General features: G+C 41.0%; 1 protein-coding gene across 1 annotated transcript in view; it reads right to left on the bottom strand.

The window, feature by feature from the left end:
- LOC108014979 (uncharacterized) overlaps positions 1 to 21,151 on the bottom strand; it is a 58,049-nt gene that overhangs the window by 12,016 nt on the left and 24,882 nt on the right. The window contains 4 exon segments of the mRNA XM_036820531.3: positions 1,202 to 1,331; positions 1,412 to 1,508; positions 3,021 to 3,177; positions 3,534 to 4,193. Of these exon segments, the coding sequence (XP_036676426.3) occupies positions 1,202 to 1,331; positions 1,412 to 1,508; positions 3,021 to 3,177; positions 3,534 to 3,816 (667 nt within the window). The 5' untranslated portion in view covers positions 3,817 to 4,193.

The raw sequence follows: 21,151 nt of genomic DNA, 5'->3' as shown, positions 1-21,151 counted from the left end.
GTTGCTGCTGGTGATTGCTACAAATTCGATTGATTTAACGGCGCGTTTATTGTGATGGCAGTCCGCCGACCACACGCCAAATTTCCTGAACCACCCACTGCATTCCAATTCAGTTCATTCTTTCTTTTTTTGGATTTGCCACACAACGCGTGCCTGGTTTTTATATTTTTAAACGATTTCCCACGCCGCGCTGCTCAGTGAATTGAATATGCCAAGACAAATCCGACAGTTGATACCCTCCGTGGGTCAAAAGTCGTACGTGACCATTATTCTTAGAATCTGCATTGGCATTTAAAAGCCCCCTCTTTAAAGTTTTTATGCAAGTTTCGCTGAGAAATCTGTGGCCACTCAATTAATATTTAACAACCATTGCATAATACTTTAATTGAAGCCACCTTTTTTTCTAGGCAAATATTATTTTCCTCAATTAAAGAAAAACACCAACGGAAACCACAAATTGCCAGGCCATATAAATATAATCCTTGTTTTTTAGATGAGCATTTTCTAAAAATAAACAAATTATGAGGCCGGAAATGAAAGTGTTGGCCCAGCCCAGCTTGCTGACCATTTCAAATTATTTTTTCAATTAATATGTGGTCCTCTCTTTTCTTTTTTTTTTTTGGTTCGAGCGGCAATTCAATTTACATGGGGCCTGCATCTTAACGTCATTTTGGTTTACATTTTTTTGGTTTTGGGGCGAGGCAGAAGGACACTCGACTGCTTAGCCCCCGGGTTACTTATAACTAATTGAAATCAGACAGGAAGAGGAAAAGGGGCGGCCAGACGCATTGGTAAATTGAAAAAATATGTGGCCAGGCCGGTCGAACGAGCGAAATCGATGCTGCCGGTTGACAGTTTGTTAATTAAAAACAGAAGCCGTTCATAGGGTGGTGGGCTGGTTAGTGGGGTGGCAAGTGGGTGGTGGGTGGTGGGTGGCCAGTGTCCACTGGCCAGTGGAGCGGACAGCTCCGCTTCGGGGCGGTCACTCAACGTCTCACGCACACACGCACACACGCACACGTGACCGGGTTCATGCACTTGGCAGGCTCGGATGGCAAACGTCAGATGGCCGGGCTAATAAATTGCCCAGAGAATCGAAGGACCGACCGCCGAACAAAGGAATCGAGGCGAACGGGGCGTATGAGCGATGGTAGGACTCTGGATTCAAGGGGAATGCCCAGCACTGGCACCTCTCACTCACCTATCGTCGTAATTAATGTCAGGGAGTACAGAAAGGCCGAGGCGTAGGTCCATTTGTGTGTCGGTGCATTCAGCTGGATGCCGCCGGGGGGATAAACCTTAGACTGGCGCACCGCTCGCAGCAAGGTGTCCTGCAAAACGCCAAGGAAACGACCAATTAGCATCCCGAATCGGGAATATGTCGGTGGTTCCGCTTCGGGGTGGTGCTCACCTGGAACAGCTGCACCTCCTGGGCGGCGAGGCGGGTCCAGTTCTCCTTGTACAGTATGTTCAGGTCCTCCGTTATCGACCACAAGCGATCCACCGTCCTGTGGGAGAGAACAATACAATTTTACCATTAATTTCGAAAATTCGTAACTTTTATCGTAACTTAGTAAATCCATGGCGCGCAGCCTATACTAACGATTACCATCACTTTTTAGGAAATTTATTTTTTGACCAAATTTCGCACTTTTTGTAATGTTTTCTTGCAAAACATGGTAAAAATTTAAAATTTGTAGGTCTTAATGCAAATGGATTGGAAATTAAGCTACGAGCTCAACGAGGTATGACATTCTTCATTCTGACTATTTGTTGCATTATGCCGGTAAAAACAATGATTTTTTTAATGACAAAAAAACAGGATTTATTTTTTAATCAAAAATGCTACATTTTTTAGCGGTTTTTTCGTTGTAGTTTGGCCAATTCAAGACGCACAGCTTAAAGACCGGCAGTTTTGAACAGCTTGTTACCTATACTAACGATCCCCTTCACTTTTTGGGAAATTTATTTTTTGACCACATTTCGCATTTTTTTTAAGGGGTTACATCGCTTTTTTTGCGAAAATTTCCAAAAATTCAACATTTTCAGGTTTGAATGCCAATCGATTGGAAATTAAACAACGAGCTCAACGAGGTATGACATTCCTCATTCGGACTTATATTTTTGTTTTAGCAGCCAAAAAACGGAATTTTTATGCCGAAAAAAGGGTTCAGATTCTAGTCAAAAATACGAGATTCAGATTTTTTTCAATAATGTGACATTTTCCTTCGGTTTTTCGATCGTAGTTCAGTCAAATCAAGGCGTACAGGTAAAATACCGACTGTTTTGAGCAGCTTGCTAAATATGCTAACGAACCGTACCACTTTAAGGAAAATTTATTTTTTGACCAATTTACACATTTTTTGTAAGGGGTTACATCGCTTTTTTTGCGAAAATTGGCAAAAATTCAACATTTTCAGGCTTGAATGTCAATCGATTGGAAATTAAACAACGAACTCAACGAGGTATGACATTCCTCATTCTGACCTTTATTTTGGTTTTTGTAGCCAAAAAACACTTCCGGAATTCCCTCAAAAATACGATATTCCGATTTTAGTCATAAGTGCGACTTTTCTTTCCGGTTTTTCAATCGTAGTTTAGCCAAATCAAGGCGTACAGCTAAAAGACCGACTGTTTTGAGCAGCTTGCTAAATATGCTAACGATCCCTATCATTTTAAAGAAAATTTATTTTTTGACCACATTTCGCATTTTTTGTAAGGGGTAACATCATGTTTTTTTGCAAAAAATTGGTACAAATTAAAAAATTTTAGGTTTTAGTGCCAATGGATTGGAAATTAAGCTACGAGCTCAACGAGGTATGACATTCCTCATTCTGACTATTTGTTGTATTATGCCGGCAAAAACAAAGATTTTTTATGACAACAAATGCAGGATTTAGATTTTAGTCAAAAAACTATTTTTTTGTGTTTCTCTATATATAATTAATGAGATCTAGATTTCGATCTATTTCAGCCAATTAAGAAGTCTTTTCTGTAGCTAGCAAATGAAATGTATTCACCTGGAGCGTATCTCGGCGTTGGCCAGTTCGGTGCGGGGATAGGGCTTGGAGGCGGCCACTGCGGTTTCTAGGGTGCCCCCGTCCTCCAGTTCGCCCTCGAGGGTCACGAAGACAATGGAGCCCATGGCGGTGTAGAGCAGCACCAGAAGAAGCACGCCTGCGGATAAGTCAGAGGGTTAGTTATATTTGATTCACAATTTCAACTTTTTTAGTTCTATCCAATTACATTACACGTAGGAAAAAAAGGGAACGCAATCATATAAACTAAGCTTTCATTTACTTTTTTAACATATGTTACAAATAAAGCAAATAATTTTAATTGTTTTAATAAATTTAAACAATGATAAATATGTTAGTTGCCTGGGGAAATTAATTAAAATATTTAAGCCCGGCAACGCGGCGCATGAGTAATACAGTGCTGCATTACTCATACGCACTGTTGGCTTTATGAAATGTAGCATACTTATTGGGGACCTCTTTGCATTTAATTAAAATTTGATGAATTTGCCTCACCTGTTGCCGATATGCAGTGCGACTTGGGCGCCTTTTGACAGCCGCACAGACTGCCGCCGCCGCCGCCCGCCTCCCGTTTGTCCGACTTGGAGGCGCCACCGCCGCCCGACGGTCCGCCCGCCGACGACTGGCGACCGCCGCGTCCACCGGAACCGTTCGCTGCTGCCGCCGCCGCTGCCGTGGCTGCCACATTGCTGCTGCCGCTGGCGGCACAGTTTCCGCTGCCGCCGCTGCCGTCGCTGCCAAGAAAAGCCGCCAGCGGCAGTGGCGACTTCTTGTTCATTGTGCTGCTGCTGCTGCTGCTGCTGCTGCTGACCTTCGACCTTTGACCTGCGGCCAATCTGTCAGTCAATCAATCAAGCCGCTCGAGAGCAATCTGCCGTGCAGTCAGTCGGCGGAGGTGTAAACTCCGCCGGTAAGCGCTTTCCTTCTCTGCCGCTGACAATCAAATCAAACGCTTTGACGCTTCATGTGCCACGTAATTTGCATCCCCTTTTCCCTGCGTATGTATGTGTGGGTGGGCGGGGTTTTCGATGTTATTATGTGACCGTCATAAAACGTTGTTATTCTTGTAGCGCCCTTTTACGAGCTCCTTTTCTTTTTTTCTCCCTTTTTTGCAGAATGCGGATGTGGAAGTGAGACAGCCTGTCGCGCCGGATGCTGCAAATGCAAAAAAAAAAAAAAAAGATTTTTATGAAAACCTGGCCAAAATGAAAATGAAAATTGCGATGTGAGTGTTTTTGGGGCGCAAATTGCACGGCAAACGCGGTGTAATTGAGTCAACAGCTTCAGGTTAGCACAAGGAAATGTAATATCCTGGCAAACCGAACAAGCATAATACCCCATAAGCACTTCATATTTAACAGCTCTTAACTAAAAATGGTAGAAGTCTTAGTGGAAAAATTCCCAACAGATTATAAAACATTAATGTCAAATCATAATAGTACTCCCTTGGGTAATTTGCTTCGTTTCCCAATACATTTTCAAGAAACTCTGGAAAAACCAATATCTAATTATTAATAACAAGAACATAAATCTCAATTTTACTTACTAACATTAAGAGAACTAGTAGTGGAAAAATTCCATTAAACAAAAAAATTTGGGGGGCACAAAACTGCGAGAATGCCCAGCCGAGCGGAAGATCTTTTTCCCGGGTCAGTGGGCGAAACAGCCTCATTATCCTGCTAATCACAGTCCACACATTTACATGCATATATCTGGAGTGTTTGTCGCAAATAATCTGATAAACGTGAAGATGGCTGGCATTTAAATTAAAGATTGCGCCACCCAAGCACAAAAACTTGCCGACTTGTGCCAGTGATTTGGAATCAGATTCCTTCTGGTTAGCACGTGCCATCCCTTTTTCGGGTTTCAGATGGTTGGATCCTAATCCTGTGGCACTTCAATTAAGGACACCCAGTTCCAGGCCTGTTTTCTGCTTATTGCTTGCATTTTTGCCGAGCCCGCCTTCAATGCTAATTAGGTGAAGACATCGCAGCACGTTCCTCTCCGCCCAAAACCCCCATTTAATGAAACATGTTCAATTGTTGTCGCCGCACATGTATGTGGCATACATCCTGTCATTCAATCTTGTTGGGAGGCCAGAGATACTGTCCTGCGATAAGTAAGACACGAATTTGTATATGTACTTGGGCACAGAGAAAACAACACCTAAATCACTTCCGGCTTTGAAAAACAAAGTTCTACTCTATTACTCTGTTTTGGGATTCCAGTATTTGCTTACTATTGTAAATAAATACCTTATAGATGGTTTCTCTGGTTACCACTACCTTAAACACTACCTTTAATATTATTTTTGCGAAGCAAACACGATTTCCCCGATTATTGTATGCAAATTTCATTGTTAAGTGCAATCCAACTGTAATAACAATTTTCCCTCAGTGTCTGGCCGTTGAAATAACTACACGCATCAGGCAAATCAAGCGAGGTAATTGGTAATTGCATCTGCATATCTATTCTCTTTGGCCGCACAATTGAAATTGATATTTGCGGCATGGCAAAGGCACAAGGACATGCAGTCGGAATGGAAATACTTTTGGTTCACCTCAAGCCTAATGCGACAGTATTTTCGGATTTTCAGATTTTCAGATATTCGGATATTCAGATATTCGTGCTCTCGCATTGCCAAATGCCAATCTGCATGCCAGAGAGTCCGCTTCAACACGATTATCCTGCCAATTTGCGCAGGACCATCAGCGAATGGGGCCATCATCAATCATGTGAGAGGCGGAAGGACCGCAGACCAAAACAATGCCGCCCATCCCTCAGGCCAAAATGAATCAATCTCGGCCAGCGGCAGGGATTAACTGAAAGTGCTTAGCCCAGAAATTAGCAGCAATTTATGAGTGTTCCCCTTGGGCTCTTGACATTCCACCTATTTTATTTTAATTTGCGTTAAAGACACTTTATCAACACTGTGTTTTCTCAACAGCTTAATGGCCCAATTTCCAACACCTAAAACATCGTGAACCGCCTTAATTGGTTATTTAATTATAGTTTTAAGTATTCAGAAGTATTAAGAATGCAAAAAGTATTTTTTTAACTTATGCATTTAAATATCGTCTTAGTCAATACTAAAAGCTACAGTAGATTGCTTCATTTTATGGAAATTAGCATCAATTTATGAGTGTTCCACTTGGGTTCTTGACATTCCACCTATTTTATCTTAATTTGAATTAAGGACACTTTATCAACACTGTTTTGCTTAACAGCATATTGGCCCAATTTCCAGCACCTAAAACATTGTGAACCGCCTTAATTTGTTATTTTATTATAGTTTTAAGTATTCAGTGTTCCACTTGGGTTCTTGACATTCCACCTATTTTATTTTAATTTGCATTAAAGACACTTTATCAACACTGTGTTTTCTCAACAGCTTAATGGCCCAATTTCCAACACCTAAAACATTGTGAACCGCCTTAATTTGTTTAATAATTAAGTATTGTAGTTTTAAGCATTCAGTTAGGTATCCAAGAAGTATTTTTTTTAAGGTATGCATTTTAATATTGTCTTAGTCAAGGTATTCAAATTGAAAACATTGTGACTTTCTTCGTAATCCCAATCGGATATGCTAAAAAGCACATCTAGATTTGTTTTTGTTCTTGCTTATTACCACTTAGGTTTCGCTCCGATTCGCGGCATCTCTGACATTTAAATATTACACCTGTTTGCCACGCCATTTTCCAGCTTAACCACGCCCCCTACCTCCCATTTACACACTTACACACACGTTAAGGCGGTACATTTATTTCGCCTTTTTAATTGCTGACATTTATTGAACGCTCCGTCGTGTGTTAAATCTACCGTGAGAAGAACGCAACATCGATGGTGGATGGTACATGGATAGGGGGCAGGTGAAAGGGCGGGTGTATACTTATGTATGCACACATTCCAGGTGAGTGTATATACGTACATACGTGTTGTTGCCTTTGAGTCTGACTTAAGTGCAAACTTATGCCAATTATGCGAAGCTTTTCCCAGCAGGCATTCAGCATTCAATTTTACACACACGCGGAAAAAGGTTGAACCAAACTGAAAAGCCCAGTTAATTAACAGAATACCATTCAGTTTTAATGTAACAAAAATATAATATAAAACTCATTAAATGTTTAAAACTTGATTAAATGAATTTAATCATGGGGAATGGATAATTCTTAGAAATTCAACTCTCACACATTAATGCAATTTATTTTGCAAGTACTTGTGTCTAAGTATTTTTCCCTGTGCACACATAGCTCAATAGGAGCGGGACAGAGCGGGAAAACCCGAGAAGATTACACGGATCATTAGCTCAAATGAGAAAGTTCACATGTTCTGCTTCTGCTTCTGGTGATGCTGATGGTTCGCCGGCTTCTTCTTCTGCTATATCGCACTAAACACGACGTCCAGCACTTAATCAAATGCAAGCAGCGCCCAGGAGAAGTCGACCAAGTGTCCTGCTCCTGGAGGAGTCCTGCCAAGGACTCAAGACGAAGGGGAGCTGGGTAGATGTGCCACGGCGAAGATAGATGCTTTCAAGATGGCCGAAAGGAAGGGGGCGAGATATCTACAACCAATATGCCTGATTGAAACGAAGTAACTTTCCAGGACATGCGACACGACACAGGACACAGGACACACGCAGGACACGTGCAGTTATTTGCGGAATTTTGATAGATTTTCCTGCAACTGATTTGCGCACGTCTGGGCGAAGCCAAAAGGTGAATCAAATGGAGCGGCCAGAGATTGTATCCTACCGAATCCTTCCAACCGCTCCATTTGCCCCAGTCCTTTTGCCGTTTGTAAGTTTGTGGCCCCATTGATGAGTATCCACTGGCGGCAAAAAGGCTTAAATAAGTAATTAACTTGAGTAATCCTATTTATTACAATATTTGAAAAACTCATGCATGTAAAAATGAGTGAAATACGAGTACTTTACCATCATCAACACAATTATAGCTGAGAATTAAATGGCATTACATTAATTCAATTCAATTTAATCTAATCGAAAGCACTTTACAAAGCTGATCGATTACCGGCGAGGGAAAGTTAATACTTTTCCCCTGACCAATTAGTGGTAAACTATTTCTGCAAGTGCCGATAAAGGAGTCATTAGGAAGGGCGAATTTGGGGGTGGCGACCCCAGGGACGGCACACATCACGCATGCCGCCAAAAACGATTCTCGTGTCCAAAACTGACTGGCAGGATCCAGCGGACAGGACATGAGTTCACTCGAAAAAAAAAAGAGAAACAGAAACAAAACCAGAAAAGAGAAGGGATGGCATCCTTTATGGGGCTCCACAAAAGGGGGTCATCACACACATCCAAATATCCATTTCTCACTCATTGCGTTTTTGGCAACTTGCTGCACAATTAAACGGCAAATCACGCCTAGGATTTGGTAAAAGCATCCAGTTTCCAACATCCTCTCCTGAATGCAGCACACCAACACCAACAGCAGCAACAATGGATGGCCAAAACCGCACAGAAAGCAATTGCGAAATGGCACAAAAACTGGAGCATGGCCAAAGGCGAAGCCATCGAGGATGGAGCATCCAGCATCCAGCATCGGAGCTCGCAGCTCGGAGAGATCGGAGGCGGAGGCGGATGCGGAGGGCAGGAGATTGATGACGAGCACTGTGCGGGAAAAACCACCGACGTTGGAAACTTGGCCGGAGGGCAAAAAGTAAATTGCAAATGAAATGTACAGAGTCTGGACGGGCTGAGGGGTCCGAAACTGATCAGCGGGGCGGTTTGGGCGGTCAAAGAGCCATAAAGAACCCGAAAACAAAAGTTAAGCAAAGACCAAAAAATTCCGTGGAAGCCATAAAGCCTCGGGCTCCTCGGGAAAACAACACCAAATCGGGGAAAAAAGGTGAAAGGAGTAAGTATCAAAAAACAAATGCCATTCTGTGGAAACGGAATATATCAAGTTAAGTGACACAAAAAGATCATAAATGTCACAGCGACCAGCAGATAACTACGTAAGAATGGAAGCGAAACAACAAATAATAATCACATCAGCTACAGTAGACTCCCCAGAGAGTGAATATTTTCCAAACAAAAGGTACACTAATAAAAAAAAGGGGATATAATAAAAATAAATGTATGCGTGTTAAGTTTTAAATTTATTTTAAATGATTGAACTAAATACAAAACATAATGTTCATCGAAAAATATAATAAATTGCTTGATTTTTTTGAAAGTATTTAGATTGAGGTAAAAAATATTAGTTTAAATGTTAGTCATATTTACTTAAAGTATTTTAAAACAAAAAAGTATATATCAGAATATTCCTATTTTAAAATATGTTTCGATTTCAAAAATGATTTTACAATTACAAGCACGAGAAAGACGAGGAATATTTCTCTCTTCCAAACCATATTTCCCTATAAAACGTATACTTTTCGACAATTAGAGTTGCGTTCCTCGAAACAAAAGCCTGCACATATCACTATCAAACAACAACTGCCCACAAAAAGGCCAAACACTCACCGAAAATGTGCACTTTGTTCTCGAAATGCCAAATGCGTAAAGCTGGTTCAATTCCATCCCGGGAATTCCGAGAAAAGGGGTTCAAAGGTGGGCAAAACTATCAAATTGATTATACCCATGCTGGCTGGAGCTGCCTAATTCTATTACCGACCCCCGAATCCTCGCATCCACACAAATGGATCCAAACAATAACTCACAAAAATCCTCACAATTTGCTGAACTTGAGCCCGGCGCACAAGCTAGGGGTTAAAGGGGCGGGGGGGCGATAGGGCCGAACAAATGCTTAGGCTTAACCCACTTGAGGGGCCCTTGGGTTGGATTGTAACCAACTCGAGTTAACCCATTAGTGCGGGGTGGGGTAGGGGGCAGATAAAAACCAGGAGGCGAGATGGAAATGAAAAAACAATTTCATTGCAAAGTGAAACGTAGAGTCACGTCTAAAAGGGGTTCGCTTCTTGTTGTTATTGCTTAGTTGGTGATTTTGTGGAGCAAGCAAATAAATTGGAAAAAAGGAGGAAGGGGCGGCAGTACGAGGAAAATCAGTCAGATAGCTGCCACGCCCCCCGCCCCCCATTTGTCCTCCACCCTTTCGTCATGTTGAGTCTCGCAATGATTGAATGCCCAGACTCACACACACTCAAAGTACACACACCAAAGGCACTGGGAGAAAATGTTGACCAAAACAAATATTATTAAATAAGTTACGATAAATTCTTTACAAATATCCTGGCAATTTACAAAGATTTAAGTAATTATTGAAATTAATTATTAAAAAAAATTATATTTATCTTATTAAATACTTTTCAATATTTAAATTCATATTCAAACCTTGATTTATTTGTATTTTAGTATTTTCTAAAACAAGTACTATATGTACATATTTATATTATTTTAAATACTTTCAAATAAGCATTATCCCAAAAAATATGTTTCAAATAAATATATTTACTTATATTTTATATTTATTATACCTCGATCTATTGGCCTTTTAATACGATTATTAAAGAGATTAAACACTTTAATATTTCTTATACCCGATATTTTCTTCAGTATCTGTTAAAAACACGAGTAGAGGACTCCGAGCTCGAAATTCAATTGGAACCCTCGCAAATGAAGGATTTTCTGTGCATTTTTCTAGGGCACACGTAGCGGCACTCGAGGGTTAAGGGGCCGATGGGTGGTGGCGAGTGGGTGGCGATGGGCGGTGGGGGCATGCTTCGGATCAAGACGTCCAAGCCAACATAAAATTTGTTGTGCAAAACATAAAAACCAAACAGAGAACGACATGAAAATGTGGCAAGAAAGAAATAGACGCCAGACCAGTTCACCAAGTGAAATTGCAGCAGAATACTACAAACAAGCAAAAGTATATGGACAGGCGAATGTAGGAAAACTAGAAGATACTACAGGCAAAACAAAGAGGGGGAGGTAGCTAAAACTAAACTAAGATTCAAAAAAAGATACTGAGATACAAAAAAAGAGAAAACGCTGAGCACAGAGAATCATGAAAAATGTAAAGAAAGCAATGGGAGAAAGAGAAAAAAGAAAGTAAAACAACGTGCAGCGAGAAAAGAAGCTGGGAAAATAAAAACTAAATCAAAAAAGAAAACACAGACCGAGATACAAGTCCACGTCTTATGCTAAGAATTTTGATGCACTTACAAAAATGTACGATACTGGAGGGGGGTGGGTGAAAGTGGGCGGTGAAAGGGGGGTGAAAGTGGGAGTTGGGAGTGGCAGTGGCTGAGGCAGCAGGAGGAGGTGTGGCACTGCCACAAGTGGCACTGACGAAGGCAAACACTGATTGGCACAAGGCCAGCGATACAGCAAGCACCAAAGAACATTTCACTCGAGATCCCCATTTCTCCCCAACTTTCCCACAAGTTTCAAGCATTTCGCCACACAATGATACTGAGTCTCAGTATATAATGGCCTTCAATTAGTTCGAGTCAATAGCCCAAAGCTGACCACGAAATGCGAGAAGAAACTTTAAGGCTTCTTGACTATGAAAACAAACAACATTTTTTGAAAAAAAAAATATATATACATAAAGAAAATACCTACCCCTGTGGGATTTAATAAGAAATTTCCTATGATTTTCCCTTGATTGAGTATTCAAATTTGGAATTTCTTGCCTAAGCCAACGTATTAAATGCCAATCAAGTCAATAGTGAAATAGGAGTCTTGAATGCCAAAATGTTTCGAATTGAAAAATCTAAAAAATGTAAGAGCCTAGGTAAAAATACCTTATTAAACCCAAATCAATTGAGACGCACTTTCAATAATTTATGGTTAGATGGAATTTTCCCACACGAGCCAGTCGGCCAGAAAACCCTACTCATTCATCGAGTGAGGAGCGTGATGCCGCAGTCCTTCCAAAACGAAGTGCGATGGAATCGTGCCCGATTTGATTGCCAGTCCCCAGTCACGCCTCCAGTATTTGGGATACTCACTCACTCCTTTAGGAGTTTAAAAACCGCAATAAATAAATCTTTCGAGTGCTCAAGTCTCGAGTCCCAACCGCAGACATGGATACAAAAACACAATCTAAGGGAAATGGGAAAAGGGATATAAGAACTGGGTCTGGGGCTGTCAGCCGCTGGACTCGTTGACGTTTTGTGGCCACCAGAAAGCGGACACGGATGCGGAATGCGGATATGCGGATGCGGTTGGGGCCTGCATAATGACCCACAAGCATAGAGCTGAGTTTATATGCCCTTTCTTTATTTTTCGGCCCCTGCCACATGCCAACAACTTGGTAATCTTTTGCATCATCGAGGGCGAATGAAGTACGTGGTGGGAAATGTGGGAAAAGTGGGAAACTCGGCGGAAAAATCGGATGGGGGGATCCTTCTGCGACTGTTGCTTCTTTGGACGCGTCTTGTAAAATGCATAAACAAGCTGAGAGCCGAGTCGTTTTCCTGCCACATCCAGACGCCACTTGAAATTACATGGCCCCAGTGAGGAAACCGAGACCGAGACGGGTTAAGAGAAAGGAAAAGGACGACGAATCGGGCCCGAAACCAAAGCCCCAAAAAGGAAGCCGCACCGTGAGACAAACTGTAGCAAAATCCCGCAAAGAAACCGCAACCAAAATGGTGAGGTGCATTATAAATAGAATTTAAAATTAAGTCAGAAATAAAACGCTTTCAAAAATTCCTTAAAGCATGCCACAAAATAAATGAACTCCAAAAGATAACATTTTATTTTTCATAGCATACTTTTTGACACTTTACTGGGTAATTTCAAGTCCCTAGAGATTTTTGTGGATAAAACGAGTGGATTTTGTTGAAGAAGCATTTAGTTTTTTAATAATATTTAAAATCGCCTTGAGAAGTGTCTAAAAGTATGCCACAAATTAAATGAACTCCGAAAGACAACATTTGATTTCTCATAGCACTTCTCCCTAGAGATTTTTGTCTATAAAACGAGTGGTTTTTATTGAAGAAACATTTAGTTTTTTAATAATAGTGTCTAAAAGTATGCCACAAAATAAATTTATTGCGTAAGACAAAATTTTATTTCTCGTAGCATACTTTTAGGCGCCTACCGAAATAATTTCAAATTTCCAGAAACGTTTGTGGATAAGTGGTTTCTGGTTGAAGGGATATTTGTTCTGAAGATAAGCCAGGACCACTGTAAGGAATCCTCCGACTGCGGAACTGGAAGATGGAGGCCTGAGAGCATGGGAGCCTGAGAATGCGAATGAGACTGGCACGGACAGTTTCGGTTGCTACTCGCGTACATCTGGCTGCGAATGTTTCGCATATGTAGCCGGCACGTTCTTCATTCAATGCCATGAAACGTGTTAAGGAGCTGGGGGTTTTTATTTTCAATGCAAGTCTGTGGCTGTATAATATGAAGGGGATGGTGGGTAAATTTAATCAGTATACCATTGCGAGCATTCCGATAGACAACCTGAATTTAGATAACAAATTATGCATTGCCCCCACCCGAAGACCATTACAATTGTTGCACATGTGTGTGTGGGGCTGGCGGATGCGACGTGATGCGAGTAGGTCCTTTGTGGGCAGCCTTTTAGGCTCCTTTTCCTGTCGTTTTTCCCAGCTCTCACCCTGCTTTTCCTTTTTTTTTTCTGGTCTGGCAGAGGTCAGCAATTTTCATTTGAGGGCTTCGAGAGCCGAGGCGAATTTAGTAGGTCGCCAGGAAATGACAGTTATTGCCATTTGCCTTTCAGTTCAGTTTCCTAGGCAGCCCCCCCCCCCTCCTTTAGCCCCCCGTTTTTACACCACAATTACGAGCGATGAATGAAAATGCAATGGGAAAATGCTTTTTAAAATGCACCCAACCCAACCACTGACCACCGGCCACCCTGGGAAAACCCCAAAAAGTATGCTGCGGGATTTGGCACAAAGCGGGGCTACATTTTGTTTATTTCTGGCCTGTCAGTCACGTGTTGACGCAGTTCCTTTTTGGAACCCCCCTACCTCTTTTATACCCCTTTTTTTTGTGTCGGCCATAATTGCACTTTGGTTCCGTTTCCAGTTCACTTGATACTCGTTTCGATTCGGTTCGATTCGGTTTGTTGTTTAAGCCGAAATTGAGTTATGCTACAACAGGTTACGGGATACTCGGTGCCTTTGGTGGGAAGGCTCCACTCGGCTGGAAGGTAACCCGAAAACTGAGAACCTAATTGGACACATTGATTGTGAGTTGCAAAAAAATGGGAAACGAAAGTAAAGAATGAAAAGAGCAACCACAAAGAAAGCACAACGGCGGAAGTAAGCAAGAATTTGGCAGGTTTTGGAATGGAGAAGAAACAAGCCTTAGAACCTCAAGTAAATAATAACCAATTTTTAAATTCTATACAACCTCCCCCATAAACAAACCCTGGCACCTTACTATATTATATTAAATGTAAGCCCAATCACTGCTTGCCACAAAATAATATAATCTTTCTGCAGCACACCACAAATAAATGAACCTAACCTGGCTATAAACCAACATATTCTATCCCAACTTTGCTTTTTATTTGCAAACAAATGGACAAAAAAAATTCGATTCCGAATGGAACAGAGCAAAAGTTGATGACTTCGCTGACCAGACGGGACTGTACCACATAAAATAAAAGTATCCAACAAAGGCAAATCCACTTCAATCACTCACCTAAAAACCGAAAACCGAAAGCCCCTGGAAAACGCTGCAGGGAAAAAGTCAAAAGTGCAAACACTCAACAACCCACATCCAAACTCCCCCCTTCGCACTTGTCCCCTAAAAATTTTGTCATAATCCAAAGCCAAAAAACCAATAGACCGAACCACATCCCCTAACCACACACACACGCATACAAACACGTGTCCAATTTTCGCATGGATTTCAGTTTTCCCAACGTTTTTTTTTTCTGTGTGCTGGGCAAATAAATGAAATGAAATGAAATGAAACATTTTAACAATAAATGCAAATTTAGCTAAGCCGCCTATTGGCAACTAAAACCGACACGGACGACAAAATAGACAAACAGGCACGCACACACACTCACCCCTCACACACACCACAGCAGACGGTTACGCACACATGCTAACGCAAATCGAAAAGTCTATAAAGCAGGCAAAGCCACCAAAAAATAGAGAAAAGAAGCGAACAAAAATGCGATGAGCGAAAAAAGAGAGGAGCAGTCTGGAGGGGAAGCTACACTGAACCAAATGGGGACCAGTCTAGGCCAAATCAATATTTTAAACGAAGAAATCATACTTTTAAGCCTCTCATTAATTTCCAATAATTAAAAGTTTACAATAATAAAGCTAGTTAAATATTTATGGAGTAATAAAGTGGCACAATTTAAACTCAAATAATATATTCATTAATATGTATAATTTATATCTAATACCTACAATAAAGGAATTATTTTAACTCAAAAAATAAATTCATTAATATGAGTTATTATTTTTATTCAATATTTACAATACATTTATGAACAGTTCTATTTTATTTAACACCCTTCTTTTAAGAAAAATAATACATTTTTCTCAGTGTAGCCATGCAAATTTTTCGCTTTATTTTCCCGCGCATCTGGCACACTCACGCACACACACACACACGAAAGTAGGGAAATCAAGGGCTCTCTGTGTGTGGGTGAGCGTGAAAAGTGAATGGCGAAATGTGTCAGCATGTGGCTAAAAAAGGGAAAATTTTCATTTTTTTTTTTTTTTACTAGCTTTGGGGCATCTGACCAATTGTATGATTTAATATGACAATGGGCTGGCGGTCTCTTTCATGGGTGCGTGTGTGTGGGTTTCGTTTCCACATATGGACACATAAAAAAACCACTCAACTAAGCCTTTATTTAATAACAAACTAAGCACAAAGCAACTGCGGGCTGCTCTCAAAAACCGAAAAGCAATCAGCGACTAAGCTAATACACTCAGCAGAGCAGAAATATTGGATTTGCCAACGATTGAATAAATCCGAATGAGAATTTAGCCTCTCAAAGGATTGCAGTTTACTTAAATAAGTACGAAAAGGGGTTACCCCTAGATTAATTTTCGAAGTTCTGTAACATGAATATTTATATTTCCAGTTTTATGAGAATTCTGTTTATGATGAACTAACAGTTTCGAATCCTTGATAACTCCCATTCGGCCACCCAAACCAATTATTTCAATCAGAGAAAGTCCCAGCCCAAAAGGCACTTAAAGGATTGCATTTTATTTAAATAAGTACCAGAAGGGTTAAACCTAGACTAGTTTTTGAAATTCTATACCATAATTTTGAAACCTTCTCTATACTTCATTTTTTTTAAGTTCAAAATACTTCTGCCAAGCAAAGCACGTATTTGGATCAGGGAAAGTCCCATCCCCAAGGACCTCAAAGGAACCCGAATATAAAGTTTTGAACTGATTCCTCAGCAATGTTCGATGGCAATCGCTCAAGTGGAACATCGATTCCTTCGACCCAATCGATTCCTATTCCGATTCCTATTCGCTCTTAGGCAAACGACTTGAAATTTGAAAAGTAAACGAAACGATGATAAAATAATACAAATGCAAACAGAGAGGCAAACACCAGCAAACAGCAGAGCCCAAAATACAGATGTGTGGGTTCGGTTTGGTTATAGATGGCTGCATATAAACTGAAAATCGAAAACCATATTTCAATTTGCGGCATTTAGCCCACACACACACACAGACACACACACACGGAACTGGAAAATCGGGAGGCCAAAGGACACGCATGATCAAATTGATACGCTTGCCGTAACGAGCAGCATTCGCCGAGCGAGTTGGGCACACGGTACGTATACGTATTCTGCGCCCTGCTGTGGGTTAAAGTGGCGTGCGGTGGGTTAAGCCTGTGTTTTCGCTGGGTGGGGGAAATTTCGTGGCAAAAGGGGGAACAGGGGTGCGGCGAGCGACATCGGCGGCAACTAATCGACCCGGAGCGAATGCCTCGAATCATATATAAATTGCAACACTGTCGATGAATGCTTCTATACTCGCATTTCGGTATTTGTGTGTGTGCAGCATGCACTGACGAAAATTACCACAAAAAGATAAAGATATATATAGAAATTTTTTCATTTTAAGAAAATAAATTTTACCATTTTCCATTTAATCCCCCAACGATTTCAATTTCTAGAAAAAAATGACTATAGAAGTGGAATAATTTAATACCCTATGAAAGCTCCTAAAATGTTCTTTTAATTTTAAATAAATAAATATATTTATTGAAATCTTGAAACTGCAAACTTAAGTCTTATAATAGATAGTAATACAACATTTATTTAATTTCTTTAATTTTATTACTTATAAAAATGTTTTATCAGTGCACCTTACACACATGATTGTAAGGCATTCTGTTTCCCATCCGGCTTTGGCAGTCTCCACTGTACTTTGGCAGGCTAGGCAGTGACCCCAATTCCCAATTCTCAAGCCCACCATTTCTCGCTTTCTCTTCCCCTTTCCCTTTCCCTTTCACCGCCTCCCCCCGCCACGTATAACCGTCCATCTTTCTCTAATTCCGCTTGATGCCCAAACATGATTTTACACCTCGACCGCTTCCAACATTGCGGTATTTGCGTGCCTTCAGCTTCTTAAAGGGGGGAAAATGCTGGAAAATTCGTTGGAGAAAGGGGAGAAAGGGGAAGAAAGTGGTACAAAGGCGGGGCTACACATTCTGGGATTCTGGGATCCAAAAACGTGGCCGAAAGCTTCATACATCATTCAACAATGAGCGGTACCGTTAAGGTCGACTTTGTATCTGTGTGTGAACGCGCGTGGGTGTATGTTTGCGTGTGCACCGGATGTCATTTGTATAAGTTTATTGGTGGGGATTTTCAACTGGCCTCTTCTCACGGATACCCCACGTATGTATGTATGTATGTGTGGGCGTTGGCGGCAGAGTGGAAAAGTGAAATAAGCGCAACTTTCACACAAATATCTTCATATACATATATATACCTTCCTTCCCTTCAACGCTTTCGCAGACACTTTCCCAATTTTCTCGCTTCGATTCGGAAATTTTAAGGCGATGAAGTCGACGTTGTGCCCTAGAAAGTACGCCATAAGTTATAAGTCCCTTAGTGCGGAACGAGGAAGTGCAATTAATGCGTATCGAGTAAATTATTCCCTTGATAAATGATCAGCGATAAGGAGCGGCAAACAAGGAAAAGAGTTCACAGGCCACCATGGGGAACAGTTTCCATTATCACTTTAAGTACCATACAGACCCCTTCGAAAGTTATGCGCCCCTCATTTACTTATAAATGCAAATAAAATAAGTTCAGCTCGTAACGAACCTTTAATTAATTGCGTAATAATATCGGAATATATTTATTGATGGCAATGTATATGCAACCCTTTATGGTTTATTAATGAAAGGTTAATTGTTTAAGTTGCGCATTAAAATGCTGATATTGATGAATTAATAATTAGTGAAAGTGTGAGTAAACGTTTCACCTTGAAATTACCATAGAATTTGAATTTAAGCTGCTATTTCTCGGCTTTTATTTGCGGATGATCATTGTAATCCAATGACTTTCGGTTATTTAAGTACTGAAAATCACTGGCCTCAGAGACAGATATATATATATATATATGTATGATGTTTCCTCCTCTTTTCTCAGCTTTACATTTCACTCTGTTCTCACTTATCGCTTCGCTGCACACCTTTTTCACCCGAAACTTTTCCCCGCGCACTTTTCACGCCCAATGCGGTGGGGTATCTCCTCCATTTACCCATTTACCCATCTCTCCATTTCCCCGGTTTCCCTTCTATTGACCACAATTATGAGGTGCTTTTAATCATATTACAGTCACCGCTCCCCCGAATCTCTTTTGTGGTCCCGTGACCGCCGAGGCGTGTCTCAGTTGGCTTATTTTTCATTTTTCCGCCGCTCGCTTATTTCGCATTTCCTTCGCTTTTGCTGCTACTTCGCTCCCGTATTTTTTCCGTGTGCATTATTTTCAGCTACCCTTGACCTTCGGGGTGCCCCACCCCCAAGTGGAGAGAGCCACTGGGCTAGGTGACCTTTTTGAATGAGTCTCCACGGAATAAGCGCGTTCGCCTCGCTGACTATCTGAGCGGCGGCAGAGCCCCGGCAGCGCTCCAACTGGAGCTCTTATTTCTGATTGGAGGTGGAGGAAGGGTCAGTTGTGCCAACGAGAGATTTATAAAATATTTAAGTAGCTAAAATCCCTAGTATTTAAGGTTAGGCCAAAAATTATAAAATTTGATGTAACGGCATGCACCTGTGGTTCATTTTTAAATCTTCCCAATTTGTTTTGCCTTGAAATTGAATCAATATTATTTAATGTAGATTTAAATCCATTAAAAGCGATTGAAACATTTTAACTAATTTTCCCTAGTTTTTAAAGGTAAGCCAATACAGTATACAATATTATGTAACGAATATACACCTGAAGTTCACTTAAAAGTTAAAATATTTCCCTCTTGTTTTGCCTTGAAATTCAAACCTGCCCGAAATGCAACGAAAGTTATAAAAATCGAACAGCTTCCGTTTTTTTACGTCCGGAAAACCCCAATTTGGCTAGAAAATAGAAAAGTTGGCAACACTGGAGGCGATGGGAAAACGCGAGGGGGATTTTCAGTGGGGGGCTGCTTATCGCTTTTCTATTAGACACGCGCCACGACCACGCCCACCGCCCGCCCCTTTTCAAGCCCACAGCATTGTTTCAAAAATGTTCGTTACAAAAGTTTTTTTTCGGGCGCAATTCGAGCCACAGAACAACGACAAATTTCCCATTTTCCATTTTCCTCGCCATTTCCATTTCCCTTTCCCCCCCCCATACCGTTATTATTATTATTGTTGTTATTCGGTTGTCCTCAACTTAAGTGATTCATTTGCGCTTAAGACACAAATGATTTCGTTCAAATTCAGCGCTCAGCGAACTAAGTAAATAAGTCAGCCAAGTCCTGTCCCAAAGAGGCAAAGAACTTACTTTCTTCTCTCGTTTTCGAAACCGCAAAATGTAAATGCAAAGTGCGCATAATTTTACGAGACATGGGCGGGGGGATGGCTTTTTCCGAAAGGGGGCTAGGGAGTTCTGGGAGGAACAGGTCTCTTCTGTGCCTAATTGACTGCCGTTTCAAGTGGAGTTCGGCGGGAGACGGTGGGTCTCAGCTCAGTACGGGTTATTATGCCAGACTTTTGAAAACTTGTTTTCATCGCTTTTCCACCGCTCCTCGAATTTTTATGCACAACACACGCCGTGGCGAAAAGCTTTGAGCGAAAGTAGAGCAAACAGACGAGAGGGGGAAAACCGGGGGAAAAGCGGACGGACAGTGACAGCCAACTGACACCCGGTGGAATATAATTTACAATGACTGTAGCTGCTGACCAGCGGAAAAGCACAACTTTTCCACCGCACAAAGTCCACGGCAACACCCAGAGAAATGGAAAACTATTATAATAATTATTACCAGAATTTTTCCAATTCAAGTTCTATAGGTTTCTCAGATTTAATATATTTTAAGATAGAAAGATACCCTTTTTCTTTTAAAAAATCATTTTAAGTATTTTGTAAAGTTATTGAAAACTAATAGAAAAATTGTTAACCCAATACCGATCATATTTAGTTCCTTAATAGCTTCAAACATTTTTGCCAGCTTTCAAAACTCAACTGTGAAATCTTTGAAATGCCCCCGAAATTGATATAGCTTCCTGGAATTTTATGTTGTTTTTTTTCGCCGTGTGCCACAGAGAAATGCGAGTCACAAAGAAAGATTTTCTAATGAGCAACTCTCCAAACTGGCCAACAGCAAAGTTTTCCGTTCCCCATGTGTGTGTGTGTGTGTGTGTGTGTGTGTGTGTGTGTGTGTGTGTGTGTGGCAGGGGGTTGGAAAAGCGGTTGGAAATGCGGGAAAATTAAGCTCATTATTGCATTTAGTTGGAAACAATCAGAAGTAAAGAAAACTCAGCTCAAAACTCTAAGCCAAAGGGAAGCACAACGGGAAAAGTGCTGGCTATAATTGAGTTAAAAGCGAACGGGTGGCGGTGGTGGGAAAAGTTGTATTCGAATTATTGAAGCGATAAATACATTAATTAAAGTCAAGTTGCTCATAAATAAATAAAATCTGCTGAAAAGTAAACGAAACAGCCAGACAAGAAGAAGCAGAGTCCGAATATTAAGAGGGCGGGGTTCTT

This window comes from Drosophila suzukii, chromosome X, assembly GCF_043229965.1.
Source record: "Drosophila suzukii chromosome X, CBGP_Dsuzu_IsoJpt1.0, whole genome shotgun sequence".
Taxonomy (NCBI): domain Eukaryota; kingdom Metazoa; phylum Arthropoda; class Insecta; order Diptera; family Drosophilidae; genus Drosophila; species Drosophila suzukii.
This window is presented reverse-complemented; position numbering and strand designations above follow the sequence as displayed.